The sequence below is a fragment of the Balearica regulorum genome, chromosome 1 (assembly GCF_011004875.1).
Source record: "Balearica regulorum gibbericeps isolate bBalReg1 chromosome 1, bBalReg1.pri, whole genome shotgun sequence".
NCBI lineage: Eukaryota > Metazoa > Chordata > Aves > Gruiformes > Gruidae > Balearica > Balearica regulorum.
Window position 1 is genome coordinate 58,357,015 of NC_046184.1, and position 17,009 is coordinate 58,374,023.

The 17,009-nt window shown below is 39.2% G+C and overlaps 1 protein-coding gene across 2 annotated transcripts in view; it reads left to right on the forward strand.

The window, feature by feature from the left end:
• Positions 1-17,009, forward strand: part of MYH9 (myosin heavy chain 9) — a 73,322-nt gene that overhangs the window by 15,988 nt on the left and 40,325 nt on the right. For both annotated transcript variants that reach the window (XM_075753441.1, XM_075753449.1), the window contains exons 2-3: positions 391-743; positions 7,151-7,307. In XM_075753441.1, coding sequence (XP_075609556.1) covers positions 411-743; positions 7,151-7,307 — 490 coding nt within the window. In that variant the 5' untranslated portion in view covers positions 391-410. The remainder of the gene's footprint in view (positions 1-390; positions 744-7,150; positions 7,308-17,009) is intronic.

Below are 17,009 nucleotides of genomic sequence, written 5' to 3' on the forward strand. Positions count from 1 at the left end.
AGTATCTGTTGCGATTAGTATTGGCACATCTTACACATTGTTTGATGCTTGCCACTTTAATGTGCTTTCTCTTTTCTGCCAGTAATGGCTTCCAAATGCTTAACGGTCAGTGTTTTGTTGTAGGGTTTGGTTTTTTGTTGTTTTTTTTTTTTTTTAGCTGCTTGCTAGTTCGTTTTTTTTTTCCATCCTCTTGGCAAGCAAAACCTTGACCTTATTGGAAGTTTGACAACTTACCAGTGCTTACTAACATGAAACTAAAGGAGGGGGAGGCATGCTGTGATGACCAGGGAGATGGAGTACTTAGCATGTGCCTGTCTGCCTCTAAGAATTTGCAAAACAACTTGAGGTTTTAAAAATACCTTCTTTCCCCTCTCCCTTCTCTTTTTGCAGGTCCCCAATTCTAAAACACAATGTCGCAAAGAGATGCAGATAAGTACCTTTATGTGGACAAAAACATCATTAATAACCCCCTGACTCAGGCTGACTGGGCAGCTAAGAAGCTGGTATGGGTTCCCTCAGAGAAGAATGGGTTTGAGGCAGCAAGCCTGAAGGAAGAAGTAGGAGATGAGGCCATCGTGGAACTGGCAGAGAATGGGAAGAAAGTGAAAGTAAATAAGGATGACATCCAGAAGATGAACCCCCCCAAATTCTCTAAAGTGGAAGATATGGCAGAGCTGACATGCCTGAATGAGGCTTCTGTGCTTCACAACTTGAAGGAGAGATACTACTCAGGACTGATCTATGTAAGTAATCTTGTCTATTGGGGTAAGAGTTCTTGATTACATAGTATGTGAACTTATTGTAATCACTTTGCTTCTAAAATGTGTACGTTAACCTTTCATTGCCCCTATACACAACTCTCATGTGACTTAGCTTCTTCCCTCTACTTAAAATTGTTTCACTAAACTATGCCAATCCCCCTCTAGTTAATGTTGAAGCTTTCAAAGAATGCTGTGGTAAATCTGTCCTTAACATTTTAATGTCTTCATTTGCAGGATGTTTTGAATGCCATTTAACTTTCTTTTAGCAAGAAGTGAGAGCAGTTAGAAAGTGAGCCTGATCTGAACTGAACCAAATAATAATAAAACCACAGTCCTAATATCCCTAACATCTGAACTGCTTTTTTGCACGTTTGGAGCTTCAGTGGGAAAGAATGCTAATGCCAAGCTTTTTGTGTTACAAAAATTATGGATCTTGGAGTGTCTTACTAGAGAAGGCATATATGTCCCTGCATGTGTTTACAGATAGTAAATATTTTGTTTTCTTTCCACCCCAAAATGGACAAGAATAGAGATTCCTGCTTCTTACTGCTGTGGAAATGATGAAGATACCATTTATGGTACCAATGGTCATTTCCAATAAAGCATGCAGTAACTGCTTCACTAAATACCAAAAGCAATAAATAGCAAAAGGTAGAGAAGGAAAATTTGGAACCTTGACCTGGTTCTTCAGTTCCCTTCTGATTTTCCTCTTCATGTGGCCTCTGTTTAGCCAGCAGATGTTGGTCATGATAGCCTCTACTTTATTAACACAAGCTAGAAACTCTGACTCTGACTAGTGCTGTGACCACTGCTTTTCTGGAGTGGCACAAAAGCATATAGACAACTGTTGCAGAAATCATCCTTCAGAGAACATCTGAAGGATGCAAAGCTGATATAAATTTAGTCTGACCCCCACCGTCTGATCTCAAAATTTTGAGAGCTGATGTGGTTTGAGGTTGATGCAGTTATTTATTCTCTGTGGTCCATAACTCCTTTGAGTATTGGTCAAAATCTATTCTCAGAGGGAAGAATCTTTGTATTGAGATGAAATAGGATGTGCAAGAGCATGTGTAACATTTTTAGAACAGGAAACATTGCTAGCGTGTGCAGTAAGTTGTTGAAAATAATTCAGTAGCATCACAAAGTCTGTTGCACGCTATGCAATGGGCTGTTTCACATATCTTGCAAGATATCCTCTGAAATTTCAGACACAGTCTGTGACTGTAATAAATTGAGTTCTTCTAATTGGATTGTAAGAAGTACTAAAAAATCCCCACACCCTTCACCCAAGTAAGCATAGCATAGTAATTCTCTATTACAGAATCTTAGTCTTGCCAAAACTGTGTTTCTGTGCACTTGTGAAATGGACTGATCTCACCTGTCAGCAGTTCTCAGCAAGTCAGGAGATTAATGCGAGGGCTTAAAATACTTTCATTGGAGTGGCTGTTAGTTGATCATTAATCCTCTTGAAGAAAGAGAGTACACGCAATGTATCTCTAGCATAAATGTCTCTGGAAAGATCATGAGCATAATTTAGGTCTGCTCTTGTCCTTTCTCTCTTCTTTGCCAGCAGGGCTGTGTGGTTTTGTGCCTTTTTTCCTTTCCTTTTCCTTTCCTTTTTTTTCCTTTCCTTTTTTTTCCTTTCCGTTTTTTTTCCTTTCCTTTTTTTTCCTTTCCTTTTTTTTTCCTTTCCTTTTTTTTTTCCTTTCCTTTTTTTTCCTTTCCTTTTTTTCCTTTCCTTTTTTTCCTTTCCTTTTTTTTACTTTCCTTTTTTTTCCTTTCCTTTTTTTACTTTACTTTTTTTTTCCTTTACTTTTTTTTCCTTTCCTTTTTTTTGCTTTCCTTTTTTTCCTTTCCTTTTTTTCCTTTCCTTTTTTTTCCTTTCGTTTTTTTTCCTTTCCTTTTTTTCCTTTCCTTTTTTTTTTCCTTTCCTTTTTTTTCCTTTCCTTTTTTTTCCTTTCCTTTTTTTTCCTTTCCTTTTTTTTTCCTTTCCTTTTTTTCCTTTCCTTTTTTTCCTTTCCTTTTTTCCTTTCCTTTTTTCCTTTCCTTTTTTCCTTTCCTTTTTTCCTTTCCTTTTTTCCTTTCCTTTTTTCCTTTCCTTTTTTTCTTTCCTTTTTTTCTTTCCTTTTTTTCTTTCCTTTTTTTCTTTCCTTTTTTTCTTTCCTTTTTTTCTTTCCTTTTTTTCCTTTCCTTTTTTCCTTTCCTTTTTTCCTTTCCTTTTTTCCTTTCCTTTTTTCCTTTCCTTTTTTCCTTTCCTTTTTTCCTTTCCTTTTTTTCCTTTCCTTTTTTTCCTTTCCTTTTTTTCCTTTCCTTTTTTTCCTTTCCTTTTTTTCCTTTCCTTTTTTTCCTTTCCTTTTTTTCCTTTCCTTTTTTTCTTTCCTTTTTTCCTTTCCTTTTTTTCCTTTCCTTTTTTTCCTTTCCTTTTTTTCCTTTCCTTTTTTTTCCTTTCCTTTTTTTCCTTTCCTTTTTTTCCTTTCCTTTTTTTCCTTTCCTTTTTTTCCTTTCCTTTTTTTCCTTTCCTTTTTTTCCTTTCCTTTTTTTCCTTTCCTTTTTTTCCTTTCCTTTTTTTCCTTTCCTTTTTTTCCTTTCCTTTTCCTTTTTCCTTTCCTTTTTTTCCTTTCCTTTTCCTTTTTCCTTTCCTTTTTTCCTTTCCTTTTCCTTTTTCCTTTCCTTTTTTCCTTTCCTTTTCCTTTTTCCTTTCCTTTTTTCCTTTCCTTTTCCTTTTTCCTTTCCTTTTCCTTTTTCCTTTCCTTTTCCTTTTTCCTTTCCTTTTCCTTTTTCCTTTCCTTTTCCTTTTTCCTTTCCTTTTCCTTTTTCCTCTCCTTTTCCTTTTTCCTCTCCTTTTCCTTTTTCCTCTCCTTTTCCTTTTTCCTCTCCTTTTCCTTTTTCCTCTCCTTTTTCCTTTTTCCTTTTTCCTTTTTCCTTTTTCCTTTTTCCTTTTTCCTTTTTCCTTTTTCCTTTTTCCTTTTTCCTTTTTCCTTTTTCCTTTTTCCTTTTTCCTTTTTCCTTTTTCCTTTTCCTTTTTTTTTTAAAAACTTTATTTTTCTGTCTGCCCATTCTATGGCTGGTACAGACAAATTTTGAGCAGGGACCATCACACTTTTCAAGAACTAAGAGCTTGAATCTGAGACCAGTTTACTGTTCCCGTGTGCTGATTGGTTCTGCACTGAGGTGACTTGCTAATAGACTGGCTTTCATATTGACCCTTTCTATTTGGAATGCTTTATCAGAAGATCATTTGCAGCTTCTGTGTTGCTTACCTGAACTGCCTTGTTTGTATTCAGTGTGAAACTCAAAACTCAACCTTACATGTTCCAGTTATTTCATTAAAGTTAACAGTTGCTGGAAAATAAACTTTCTGATGCTGTCAGCTTTGTGCCATGCTGCAGACAGTCCTTTCAGCTCTTCAGAGCAAGTTTAGCAGTTAGAAAAATAAAACTAGTTCCAGTTTGGCCCATGTGTCACTTGAAACAGTTAGCGAAAGGTAATGCCAGAATTCTATTTTGAGATAGTAATGTCTGAAACAAAGTACAGATTTCCAAGCCAGCTATGATTATAATAGATTAGCCTTTCAATTGGAGTGTTGGGTTCAATTCAGGGATTTATGCTTATAAGTCTTTACTTGTACTTTAATAAGATGAAGATGACTCTTTGTCCTCTCTGTGGTAGGGCTGGCAGCTTCTGTTCACTGTAATTCAACTTGCTTCCTATATAAAACTCTGTCAGCGTGCTTGACCAGCAGTCGTCACATAGTGGTCTTGCTCAGTTGCCTATCCCAGCTGTGATTAGTTGCCTCTTTTCATTAGACAAAATATCACCTCACACATCTGTCTGAGATCATTATACTGCAAGGAAACTTCCCTTAGGTATTTCTCCTGGGAACCAGAATGCTGGAAGAAGGTGATGACTTCTTCCTGCATACCTGCTTCATGGCTTCATCACTCTAATTGAAATTAATGTTTTTTTTTTTCTAAACTGCTGCTGTCATCCATAAGTGCTTCAGTCCAGCTTCAGACTTTCACACTATTCTTACTTGAAAAGCGACAATTCTGATTTGTCATGGCCGTAAAAAGTCACACAAATACAGACAGGAAAATTTTACATTCTTTGTGGAATATTACCATAGTACTTGCTACCATTTTTCTTTTGCTCTCGCTTCAAATCCCCCAAAAGCATCAAACAGGCATTTAGGTTTCTTAAGATCTTCAAAGGAGAAGAAGGTCTGTGGCATGAGTTACAGTTTTGTTGCAGAGGGAAACAGGGACTATATAGGGCATCTTCTTTTCTCTACTATGTGCATGTTGCTGCTGCTGTGGGATTTGAGGCAAGATGGTTGCTAATGCAGACAGCTGGGACTGGCAGCCTAAAGGGCTTTTCTTTACTGGTTTTCCAGAACTCGGATAAAATTACAGCTCTTCTAACAGTTCAGTTGACTCCAATGTCAATTATTTCCATGCCAGTATAAGGAAAAGGTGTATTGCATGTACTGTGAACATGCTGCTGTTGAGTTGACTCCTTTCTACCTGTTGGTCCTACTCTGTCTTTCACTAGTGTAGTCAAAGGTCAGGAAAGCATGACCCAGTCTTTCTGCTGCTGTTCTGTGCTGTACAAGTACTGTCTGATGAGATGGAGAACTAAGGCTGAGGCAAAAGAAACTAGCATTGCTAAGCTGGTTTCTGCAAACTCCTTAAACTGTTCCTTTCAAGCACTACCTCACATCTAACCTGACTAGAATGTCTCACTGAAACTTAGCTTCCTGGAATTTTAGAAGTGCTACGCTAAAAGGTTTTTAACCAACTTTGGAAAGAGATTTAGTGTTTTCTGTAAGCTATTCAAATATCCCTCAAATATTAAAAAAAAAAAAAAAAAAAAGTAGGTCTGGAAACATATCCCGATAGTTTATAATGGAAAAGCAACTGTAAATACCTATAAAATTTTTGTTTTCTGGGGGACATGGGGTGTAAACTGTATCTGAATCTGCTGCATGTAAGAATGGGCTAATGACTTAATGTTAAGCCAGTGTGTAGAAAATTTGGATATAAGAGTGTAAACTGTGTAGTATATGCTATTTTTCACCCTTCTGATCACTGTAGTCTAATCCTTACCTTTATCTAGCTAAGGAGGCTAAATCTGATTAAGTACTCTCTGCGCTCATTATGGAGAACTCTTTACCACTCAGAAGCACTCTTCATTGAGCAAACAATAGAAGAGATGGTAGCAATAGAAATAAAAAAGTGCCAAATGTACTCTTTTCTGGTAGCACTGCAAGTTGCTGTAGAAAGCTACTCCTCTCCAGATGTTCCAAACAGCTGCCACTAAAATTGTTCGGGAACTAGGGTAGCTCTAAACCCCAGGAGCAAGGCTTGGAATGCTATTCTTAGAATATCTAGGAAATATCTAAGAAGCCTCTGCTCCTCCTATTCCCTTTGCAAGCAAAATTTTTGTTAGGGTTTTTTTGAAGTTACTCAGATCTCTTTTTTTTTTTTTTTTTCTTTTAAGAAGCTTAATATTTTCAATAGAAGTACTTTGACAGTTGTCTTCTAATAGAACTGTAGAATTTAAGCCAGAGGAAACCAATTGAGAAATCGAGGTTTGCTGTCACAAAACAATGAATTACCCATTTGAGATGAATTAGAAATAAACTTTGGCAAATGTTGCTGACTCTTTAAGCATGAAATACTTTGGAATTGTTTTCTATATTGACTGATTCAGAACTATACTACACCAATGACCTTACAGTTTTGAATCTAGTTCTAATTATACTCATTACATTATTTATAATTAGAGTGTTCAGGCTGGAAGGGTCTTTAGGAGGCCATCTAATCCAACTTCCTGTTCAGAGCAGGGTCAACACTGAATTCGGCCTAGTCAGATGGTCTTGAAAACCTTAGAGTACACTGGTCTTACTTTTCTTTTAGTAAGTAGTTTGGATTGAAGTTTTATTACATTGTAGTTGGTCAATTAGTGGATAAATCCCTAGCAAATGTGAGGTGGAACATAGTAAAATGCATGTTTCTAGCATCTAAGCACCTATCTTATATAATGAAATGGACACTTGAATATAGGAACTTTGAAAAGAAGAAAAGCCAGTCCTAGTGGATTGTTAATTAGCCAGGGAGCAGACCAGTTTGATATCAGTGTGACTAATGTGTCCGGTGATGCTCTGTGCATGCTTGGAAAGGTTGAGTACTAGTCAAGTTGCTATGACTTGAGCTGTTTTTCAGATTCTAATACTGCTTAGTGGGAAGCATCCCACATGGCATCATTGGAAGAAGCACTTAAAAAAAGGACTGATTTGTTTGTTTTTCCAAGTAATATACTGTTAAGATGTGCAAGTATTACAGCATTTTTAATTCCTGTCTTTATTTGCTGGGATGTTTTCTTTCCAGACCTACTCAGGCCTGTTCTGCGTGGTAATCAATCCTTACAAGAACCTGCCCATATACTCAGAAGAAATAGTGGAGATGTACAAAGGCAAAAAAAGACATGAGATGCCTCCTCATATCTATGCCATCACAGACACAGCCTACAGAAGTATGATGCAAGGTGAGTGCTGACTGAGATAATGACTCTTGTTAAAATCACAAATCAAGGTTGCAGTCAAAACACTGTATGAGAACACAACCTCACTGCTATCAAAAGGCATTGTTGCCCACTCTGTCCTTGCTTACAGACACCGGACACCTACTTGCTACCAGCTTTTGTGTTCAGGTGAATAGCTTCCTCCTGCTCAAGTGGATTGAAGAACTAAGCTAAACTTGACATAAAGAACAGACTGGTGAGAATGCAGGGGGTTCAGAGAAGCAGGCAAGGAGAACTGCCTATAGAATGATAGCTGTAGGTGGGCAAGTATGTGTATTTGTTGATGGAAGCTTTTAACAAAAGTATTTAAAAGCCAGTCATACAGATTGGTTGGGTGAAACAAGCTTAGTATAACCTGTATTTTGAAATGTGATGGTCAGTGGTAGTCTTACTGATCAGGAGTTGTTTGGTTACATTTTTATTATGTTAAGAATAAAACTTGCTATCAGACAATATTAAATACATCTGTTGGTTTTTCATAGAATAAAAGAAAGCAAGCAGATTGACCTATTTCTCCCCCCTCCCGCCCCATGTATATAAATGAGAAGTAAATAACCATATATATTATCTGCTGCTTGCTTGTCACTTGAGGACATGTAAATATGGAGCTCTGAATGTCCTGTGCGTATCCCCCCTTCTCAGAGGAGGTCTTTCACAGAGTCAGTGCTTGTGTTTGGGATGCTTGGAGAGTATTCGAGTATGGAGATATTTTGTGCTTTTCTTCCTGTTTGTAGCTGGGTTATATGAAGAGGCATGCATGTAAGTTTTATAGGATATAATGGACAGTTTGATTTGGCATGGCTTGTATGGATTTGATTACTCCTTTATTTTCTGATGATTAGCAACGATTAAGATATCTGTCTCTCCTAGGTCTTGTCATTAGCCTCACTTTTTTGAACAAAGGCCAAATATAATAAAATCATGCTTTAAAATTCAAGTTAGACTCAGTTTTAAAGAGTTCTGCTTTTCCCCTGCCCTCACTACCACTTGCACCTCCAAGCATAGGAGGACTATAACAACATGGTTGCCCAGAGTGGAAAGGGAGCAAGAAAAACTCTTTCCACTTACGTGCATTAGTGGCTTTAAACAAACTGTATGTGTGGAGAATGCTGAGAAGGATTGCTGAAGTGTGGTGCCGAGCAGAGCACGTAAGAGAGCTAACATGGTGGATTGATTAAGCTATATTTGTAAAAGCCTTGGGTGGGGAGAGGTGAGCCATACAGACGTGCTGCAGTGGACTGATGACAGGTTACTGATGGCAATTTGTTGAAGACATGGCAGCTCTTGAAGAAATACAGCTATGCTACTGATATGTTACTCTGAAAGGAATGCTGTATCCAGAGGAAAAAACTTGTTAACCTGGACCTATATAGTACCTCGATTCCCTCAGACAAAGACTGGATCTGCCATGAAGGACAAGGACAGATGTACCACCTATACTATACGTGGTAGCATGGTTGTCCACAAACCTCTTATCACTGTTTCGCTTCCTTTATTACTTCCTTGTCTCCCTTGCCCACTCCTTGTCAGCTCAAGTACCAACACACATTTTTCTTAAACAAGCTATTGACTTAACCCTACTGGAGTTACTGTTCCCTAGAAAGAAATTGTTTCTGCGTAGAGCCAAAATAGTTTCTTTGGCATTGTTGTAAGGAGACTGAAGTCCTTTTCCCTCTAAAGACAACAGTTAAAGCGTATGGAACTGCACGTGCATGCATCTTGTCCTTCATCCCTGCCAGATATCAGTATGTGGCAGCGGATATCCAGACATCTGCAATTCTGCAACAAGAGCCAGGTGACATTCCCTGGTCTGATAGTGGTTCAGATATTTTCTTTCCTTTTCAAAAGAGAAGGTGTCTCTGTCAAACCAGTGCTTTAGCGATGCCTAAAACTCAGAAATTCCAGACTTGAATTGTTAAAGAATGGCAGCCCTGCCTCTTTTCCTAGCACAGCAAAGTTGCTGTGAGCTCTGCTGGAGTGTTTACCTTTCCCAGAACAATTCTAGCTATGCAATATTCTCAGCAGTATTGACAGTCTAGATGTTTACCCCAGCTCTTCTTTGCCTGGTTTGAGATACCTTGTCACTGACTTTCTGGAACAGTTCTTGGATGTGAATATCATTCCCAGTTAGCTTTTGAACTAGCCTGCTTTGACCTTTTTAACTAGGTTTGGAAAGAGTTTTGTGTATCTACTGCTTCACATGCACGTATGTTAAGAACTCTAGAGATCATTTTAGGGTTATTTGCTATCTTATTTCCTTATTGCAAAGGGTAACAGTTGTATTCCGATATCTGCTACTGGGAGTGAAGGCAAGTAGATTGTTGCAGTATCTCTGGTCCTGGCTAGCCTCTAGGGCAATGGAAAGCAACATTCCTATTGCACTTTCTCAGTTTTGCTTAGCGGTGGGGGAGGCTCGGTGCAGCAGGCAGTGGTATGGCAGGAATCTGTACAGAGAATAGAAGATGAAAGGGTCCGGTGCTCTACATGAGCCGGAGGCATTTAGGATTAGGCTGCCTTCCCTAGGCTGCTTTCAGAGCCCTGAAGACTGGAAATCCTTCGTGGTCTGGAGAAGTATGGCAAGCTGTTGACTCTGACTTCTGTCAGCATGGGGTATGATTATCTCTTAAGCTGATGGAGTGAAAAAGCCTTGCATGCTAATTGATTTGGACTCTGATTTTTTGTTTGTTTGTTTTGTTTTCAGTCAATTTATGGTATTCTAATAAGCAGGCCATTCAAAGGCACGTTCATCAGGAAAGGAATTGGGAATGGAGAGGAAGATGAGAGATTTATTCCAACTTCTGCTAATCCAAAAACTATTTAACCCTTTTCAGGCATCTATGCTGATGCACTATGGGTGAGCTCGGTGCTCTTTTTGTGTCTACCCTGATTACTCCATTCACAAAAGTGTCATGTGGCATTTATAAATTCCAAGAGGTTAAATTGTTTTTTGTTAAATTCCACCAGAAGTACTTCTTTGAAGCAATAATATGATGGAGAACATGTTCAAAGTGATTTTTTTTTCTTTCTATTTTTCTCCTTTCTCTGACCCAAGACATTAGAAATGACTCAGAAATGAGACTAAAACATTATTTTGCTACATGGTACTTGAAGAGACTTCCTGTGCTTCAAGAGCAGAACTCTGAAAAAAGTGTAACATGTTTGTTTTTGGAGAAAACAACCATTTATCTTAATGCTTCTGTTCCCTGGGTAACCTGGATCCCAGAAGCCTCAGATCTGACTGCTTTCAGAAGAATTACTCTTCTGGTGCTGACGATTGAAGAACAGTGCCGGCAAGTGGAGTGGTGTCTTGAGCAAACAAATCATTATTCTAATGCAGCAAATGTACAGTGAAGGAGTACATTCTTTACCTCAATTCATAGTCTCCAGGGGATCTATTTAGAAAAACATATTTTAAAGCTGTTAAACAGCACCTGCTTGTCTATTTGGAATACATATAGGGAATCTTCTGTGTCAAATACTGATAGAAGCTATACATTTCATTGGTGTCTGGAGCATGATGCTGTTTTAATGCCAGTGTCTGGAACTTCTGTAATAGGTTAGATGAGTGTGATTATTCTGGTCTCCGAAGCTCAACCTGCTCAACTAAGAGATAGGTAGGAGAGGGAATAGACAGCACATTGCTAATGAATGTACTCCATCTCCTTTCTTATCCAGTTTCTCCACATATTAGTGTAGGGCTCCTAACGGTTCACTGAACAAAACTTAAAATAATTGTGCAGTGATTAAACCCTCCTTGACCTTGATGGATTAGCCTGGAAAAGGAGCCTGTGCAGCCAGCACCTTGCTGCTATTCACTTGAGTTTGGTAGTCTCTGGGTTGGGTGTTTAAAAGAAAAAAATCTGAAGCATAGTAACTTCATGAATTTTATTGGCCTTGTTAACATTAAGGGAAGAAACTGTTGACTATTGTAGTTATGACAAATCACTTGCTGTTGTAGATCTTCACATGCACCTCAGGCTCAGTTGTCATTTTCACAAGAAACAGTCCCCTAGATCTGCTTCTATAGAACATGACATTGAAGTATTTTATTTGTAATTCTTAAACGTTTACATATTTCTTAAGTTTCCGAGCTAGTGGAACACTTGTGGTTTAACTTCCTTGGTCTCAAGTTTTGTTTCTCAGCTTGCTTCTTAGCAGTGGTCTGCTATGCTGCACTGTATATTGTACTGTCCCAAAGTGCATCTTTATTTTATATACAATGTTCTGCGTGTGCTTACCAGTTCAGGGATACTTGATTGACAGAGCTGTTCAGATTATGTAGAGGCACAGATGTCTCTTTCAAGTTGCATATAAAGGTCAAGTTCTGTTTCCACTAAACCCAAAAGAATATAGCCTGTGGTTTCACTAGTTGGTTTCCAAGATTTGTCCAAATTTCTGATGCAAAGGGCAATGTTAAGTTTGGATACTAATTATGGAGGATGGTTTTTTTGATGGTGTTTGTATACAAATGGCAAGAAAAGATGTACGTAGCTTCTGATTTTCTTAAGAAATGTTTTACATGCTTTGAATTACTTGAGATTTCTAAATGCAGCTCTCAAAATCTGTGTCTCGAAATGTGGTTTTCAGTAGAACAAGGAGCTAAAAAAGAGTCCATTGCCCATTTGTTTTTTAGTAGTTACCACACCCTTTTTGCTTCATTCCTGTAAACCAGAGCAGGAGCTGTCTGGCAGTCACTTATGCAATGGTTCAGCCCTTGCTGTCAGTCTCCCTGCAGTTCACTGTTTTAGTATGTGAGCAGCCTGAGCTTTTGCAGGCTGTATACCAGTTTTTCTTTCCTGTCAGAACTTCATAAACATTTGTCTAACCTAAAATTACAGCCTAACTTATTTTCCTATTTTGCTATCTCCAGATTCAGTTAAGGAATGCTAGAGAAAGGGGTATGGGCTTTAGTCCAAAAATGGCTTGGGGAAATAAATATTTGCATTTGACCCAGTAGGATGTATTTCATTTTTTGAAATGAAACTTACTTTTCTCCATGTGACTGTCCTCAAACTTCAGATAATGCTAAGCTGAATCTTGGCACTGCAGTGTTCCTGCCAACTCAAGTGATTTTTCTCCTTTGTTACAGCTTGAAGTTCTGTTGTTGAAAGCAGTCTTGGATATGCTATGTTTGTCCTTGATTTGATTTCTTTCTTTCTTTTTGTTTTTTTGGTACGTGATGATAGATTATTAGCATTTTGAAACTTCTCTGTAGTACATTCCTTAAATGATAATGCAAAAGCAGGCTCTTGGGGTCTGTCCTGGTGTTCCCCTGGAGTGTTTTTGATCTACTCAACTAGCATGTAGGTTAGAGCACCACAGTGAACATATTTGATTAGACTTTTATGCCAGTGGGGTTGTTCCAAGTAGCAGAGTGTGTCAAGTGCCTGGGGCTCCTGTTTAGGGCCCTGAGGGAAGGACTTTGGTTGTAAGATTATGTTGAGGTCAGAAGTAGAAGTTTGAAGGGGGACTGAGGAACTGAAACTACTGCATGGTTGAAGCACTTACATGCATTTATTCTTGCTTTAGGTCAACTCTCTAACTTGGTCAGGCAGGCAGTTGGGTTACAGGCATTCACCACGATGTGAGGGGAGGAGTACAGTAACGGAAACGTAGAGGGCCAGGCTGCTCAGTTCAGACACTGGGTGGTTAGGAGGTGGGTGGTACCATCTCGCTATGGTTAAGCTTTTAGCTTTAATGAGTCAGCTATAGGCAGGGGGACTGCAAGCCAAGCCTTTGCCTTTCAGCTACACTTCCTCTTAGCTGGAGAGATGATGTCACCATTGTGTGAATGCTATATTACTTCTCCTTTTATGGAGATGAACAGGCTTGAAACTGGAGTCACTCATGCAGAGGAAGTGGGTGATAAAGGCCTGCTAGGATGTAACTGAGATGTGGAGCTTAAATTGCACATTCTCTTCTAGCCTCCCAAACTTTTTCTTCTCCTATCCCAAAACATCTATCTAAAAACAAAATTCAAGAGTTTAGAGCTCTATTAATTTATCAATTATGCCAATATATTCAACCACAGCAGTTCAGCATTCATTCAGATTTGTTGTTTTGCAGTAGAATATTTGGCTGAGGACTTTCAATGTACAAGATGTCTCTCTTATGAAAACAAATTTTTGTTTAATTAAGTTTTTAATGTATGCTGAAGGTCCTGGAAGCAGTCTAAAATGCAGTCTTTTGTTTTTGGACTGAAGAAAGTAAAGAATGAGTTGGATATTATGGGTTTTTTAAATATAGTGAAATTAATCTACTGATCTTATTATACTATACTGCTGTATAGTTTAAATTTGAAGGATGTTTTACTTCCTGAATTTCTGGATGCTTGAGGCTGCTGCTTCTTATGCTCACTTGAGTACTATGGTGATGAGAACTAAAGAAGAGCCTAGATAAAAAGCTTTCCTTGCCAGCTGCTCTGAAATACAGAACTGTTGCTATAATTAACTAATGAGTTGTTATTCTGGATTGTTTTTAATAAGTGACTCTGTTTAGGATTGAAAAGCAGATGCAGATTTCTTTTAATCAGACGTTTCTTGATTGTGTTATTATAAGCAACTGAGTTTATGGTACCCAGCACATTCTCTTTTGCTGAGTAGGTCGCTTGCACAACTGACAACTGAGTAAAGGCAAGTGCTGACTGAAGTTGTACAGTACACCCATGTTGAATGATCCTTTAAAAAAAAAAAAAAAAAAGGGGTGGAGGTGGCCTATTGTCTGGGCAACCGAATTCTGATTCGTGATGGCACAAGTCAGTATTGTATGGAGAATGAATATTGGCACTCAAAGCAATTCTTAATTAGAAGTGTGTTGAAGAGTTACGCTTTTGTATGCGTTAGCTCTTTGGCCTTCTGGTCGGCTCCAGTTTCCTGTTGCTCAACACATTATTTGAGTTGTCTGTCTCTACACAATTAGAAGAATTCCAGCTATCCCAATGACTGCTGCTTTGCAGTCCTGGGAAAGAATTTCCCCCGGATTGCAAACAGGAATGTTGCCTTTTATGGCAGTGTCTGAACCCCGCCGGTGACTTGCCTGCACTCGCAGGTACGTTCCTGCTGGCTTAAAGCAGAGGTGACTGACACAGCTGCAGCAGGCCACCAGGAAAGTATGTTGGGGGAGGAAAATGTAGTGCCGAGAGGGCTTTGAACACTGTCTGTGACTTTTCCTGCCTGAGCGCCTTTCAACACCTTGCTTTGTGTTAAGGCATGGAAAAATCCTGTGCCTTGCCCCTTTGGGACTTCCTCGGGTCACTCCAGGCTACTGTTGCTACCTTGCCTCATTGGAATGAGGTTCGAAAAGAGCTTCTCAACTAAGTGCAGCAAAACTTGTCATGATCAAAAGTGTTCAGTGCCAAAGAGCTTTGAGTATTATCTGATTTTGTTCATCTTTTTTTGTTGGGCAATTGGTTTATCTGTCTGCTTACCAATTTTTTTTTTTTTTTTCTGGAATAAGGATCCTCTCCTGGAGAAGAGGGAAGGGGAAGGCATATGCTTTTCAAGTGCTTAGGGCTCCATTATGAGGAGCTCCAGCTCGTAATTCCAGCACTAGAGTTGGCTACTGGGAGTAAGGAGCACCTTCCTTAGGGTTATCTCCCCCTCCTGCCCCCCCCCCCCTTTTTTTTTAAACTCTCTTTCTCAACTTGGTTTCTTAGAAGAGCTTCTGTAACACCTGAATGCAAGTATAACCTTTCCTCGGACAAGTAAGCTGCTTGTTTATAGTCAAGCTTTCAAAAGTTAGATGTTATTCAGAGGCACAATCTTTTCCTTTCACATAGCTGCTTTGTGATTGAGAATTGCACCCAGGTGTCGCACTACTGAAGAATACATTTCCTTAGGCAATCCATAAATGAGTCATTAGTTATTCCCCTGATCCACCCTCAAAGTGCCCAGTCACGCAGAGGGCTGGCATGTGCCTGCTGAGCTCTTGACCCACTGGGAACCTTGAATGGGTAGTGCCTTCAGAGCTGGCTGATACCTACACTGCCTGTCCCTCAGCAAAAAGGTGCATATCTTTAAGGCAGTGAATAAAATTCAGCACTTGAAAAAATGAATATGCAATGCTAGTAAAGCTGCAGTATCTGGTTTTGAATGCTTAAGAATTTGATAGGCCAAAACCATTTGAGTGGTGATTTTCTTCTGCTTGCTTTCTTCCAGTCTTAGGGTTGATCAGCTCTTTCTGAGAATAGTATTAACAAGGATAAAGCAGATTATTTTCCTCTAAATTTTTGTGCTCATCTGCATACAGTCGGTTTCCAGTAAAGAAGCTTAAGAGTAGGAGTTGCCTATCTGTAGGGTGTGGACCTAATGTTTCCGTTATTGGTTTCACAATAATTTAAAAAGAGATGATAGAATCTCAAATTCGGTTAGTTTACCTGCTTTCCTTATTCCATGAAAATGTGTCCAAAAACTAGATATACTTCTCTCTTTATAAACTGAGTTTATAGGAGCTTTTTCTTGATGAATATGGGGTTCATGACGTTAGGACTGAACTGCTAAATTCACTTGCACTAGCAGTGTTTAAGGGTATAGAAAGCGTTTTCAGGTACTTGAACTCAGTATCTGACTATAAAGCCTTCCCTAATTACAGCTCAATCTCTTTATGTTGCATGAAACAACTCAACTTGAATGGTGACTCAGTTATGTTGTCTAAGTATTCTCTGGTGGGGAGAATACTGAAAGCACTTGGGTTCTCTAAGCTACTGGAGAAAGGAATAGAAAGAACCAGTAACTTAAAATATGGAGACAGTCACATCCATGAACGTACTGATGAAAGTTACCAATTGCTGAAATGAATTATTAGAGCAATCCAGTGAATTTTATACTCTCATGAATGTCGTGAGGATTGCTTTCTCTCTCTTTAGAGATTAGACTTCAGTCTAATACAAAATTGGGGCTCAGCATGGTGGAAAAAGGAAAGAATGATAATAACTGGATGAAATCTAACTGCTGTGTTACTGAGGTTCGCAGACTGGCTGATCTGATTGTCCCCTGGTCTTGATCTTAAGAAAAAAACCCAAAACACCACAACAAAAATCAAACAAGCCAAAAAAGAACCCACAGCCAAATGGATAACTTCCAAACTAATGGTGATTTTGAGTTTGGTGGCACAGTCTGTTTTGTGAGTGCCCCGGTAGCTCTTGTGGACTGTCTGCAAATGACTTGCTGTGCCTAAGTCTGTTCCATGTCTGAATAGGACTTGCTGCCCCTGCGGTGACTACAGCAAGCTACTAAGGCTGTTGTGGTGTAGGCACAGGCACTCTCCGGTCTGCCCAGTGCTCCCAACTGGTTCCTGGTGGCATGGGGGACGAATAGGATACAGACTCGGCGGAGGGGAAGTGGGGGGGAACACGCACAACACAGACAAGATGCACAGGGTGGAGGAGTGGATGAAAGGTGAAACCAAGGCAGAAGCAGGGGAGTGTGTTCACACAGAAGTGGTAGAGGAGCAGCGGGATGAAGGTGGATGGACTAGTCGGAAGTGTAATCATAGGTGAAAGCTGAAAGGAAGTTAAAGATGTGGGAGAAGATAGTGGTGGATAGGCCGGGTGAAGTAAGTCCTGTAACTGGAAAGATGTTATCATCCACAGCTGGGAATTGAACACAGGAATTAGTATGTCTACTAGTATGTCAACATGAAAAAGTTTTCTGTTACCAGCTGCTCTAT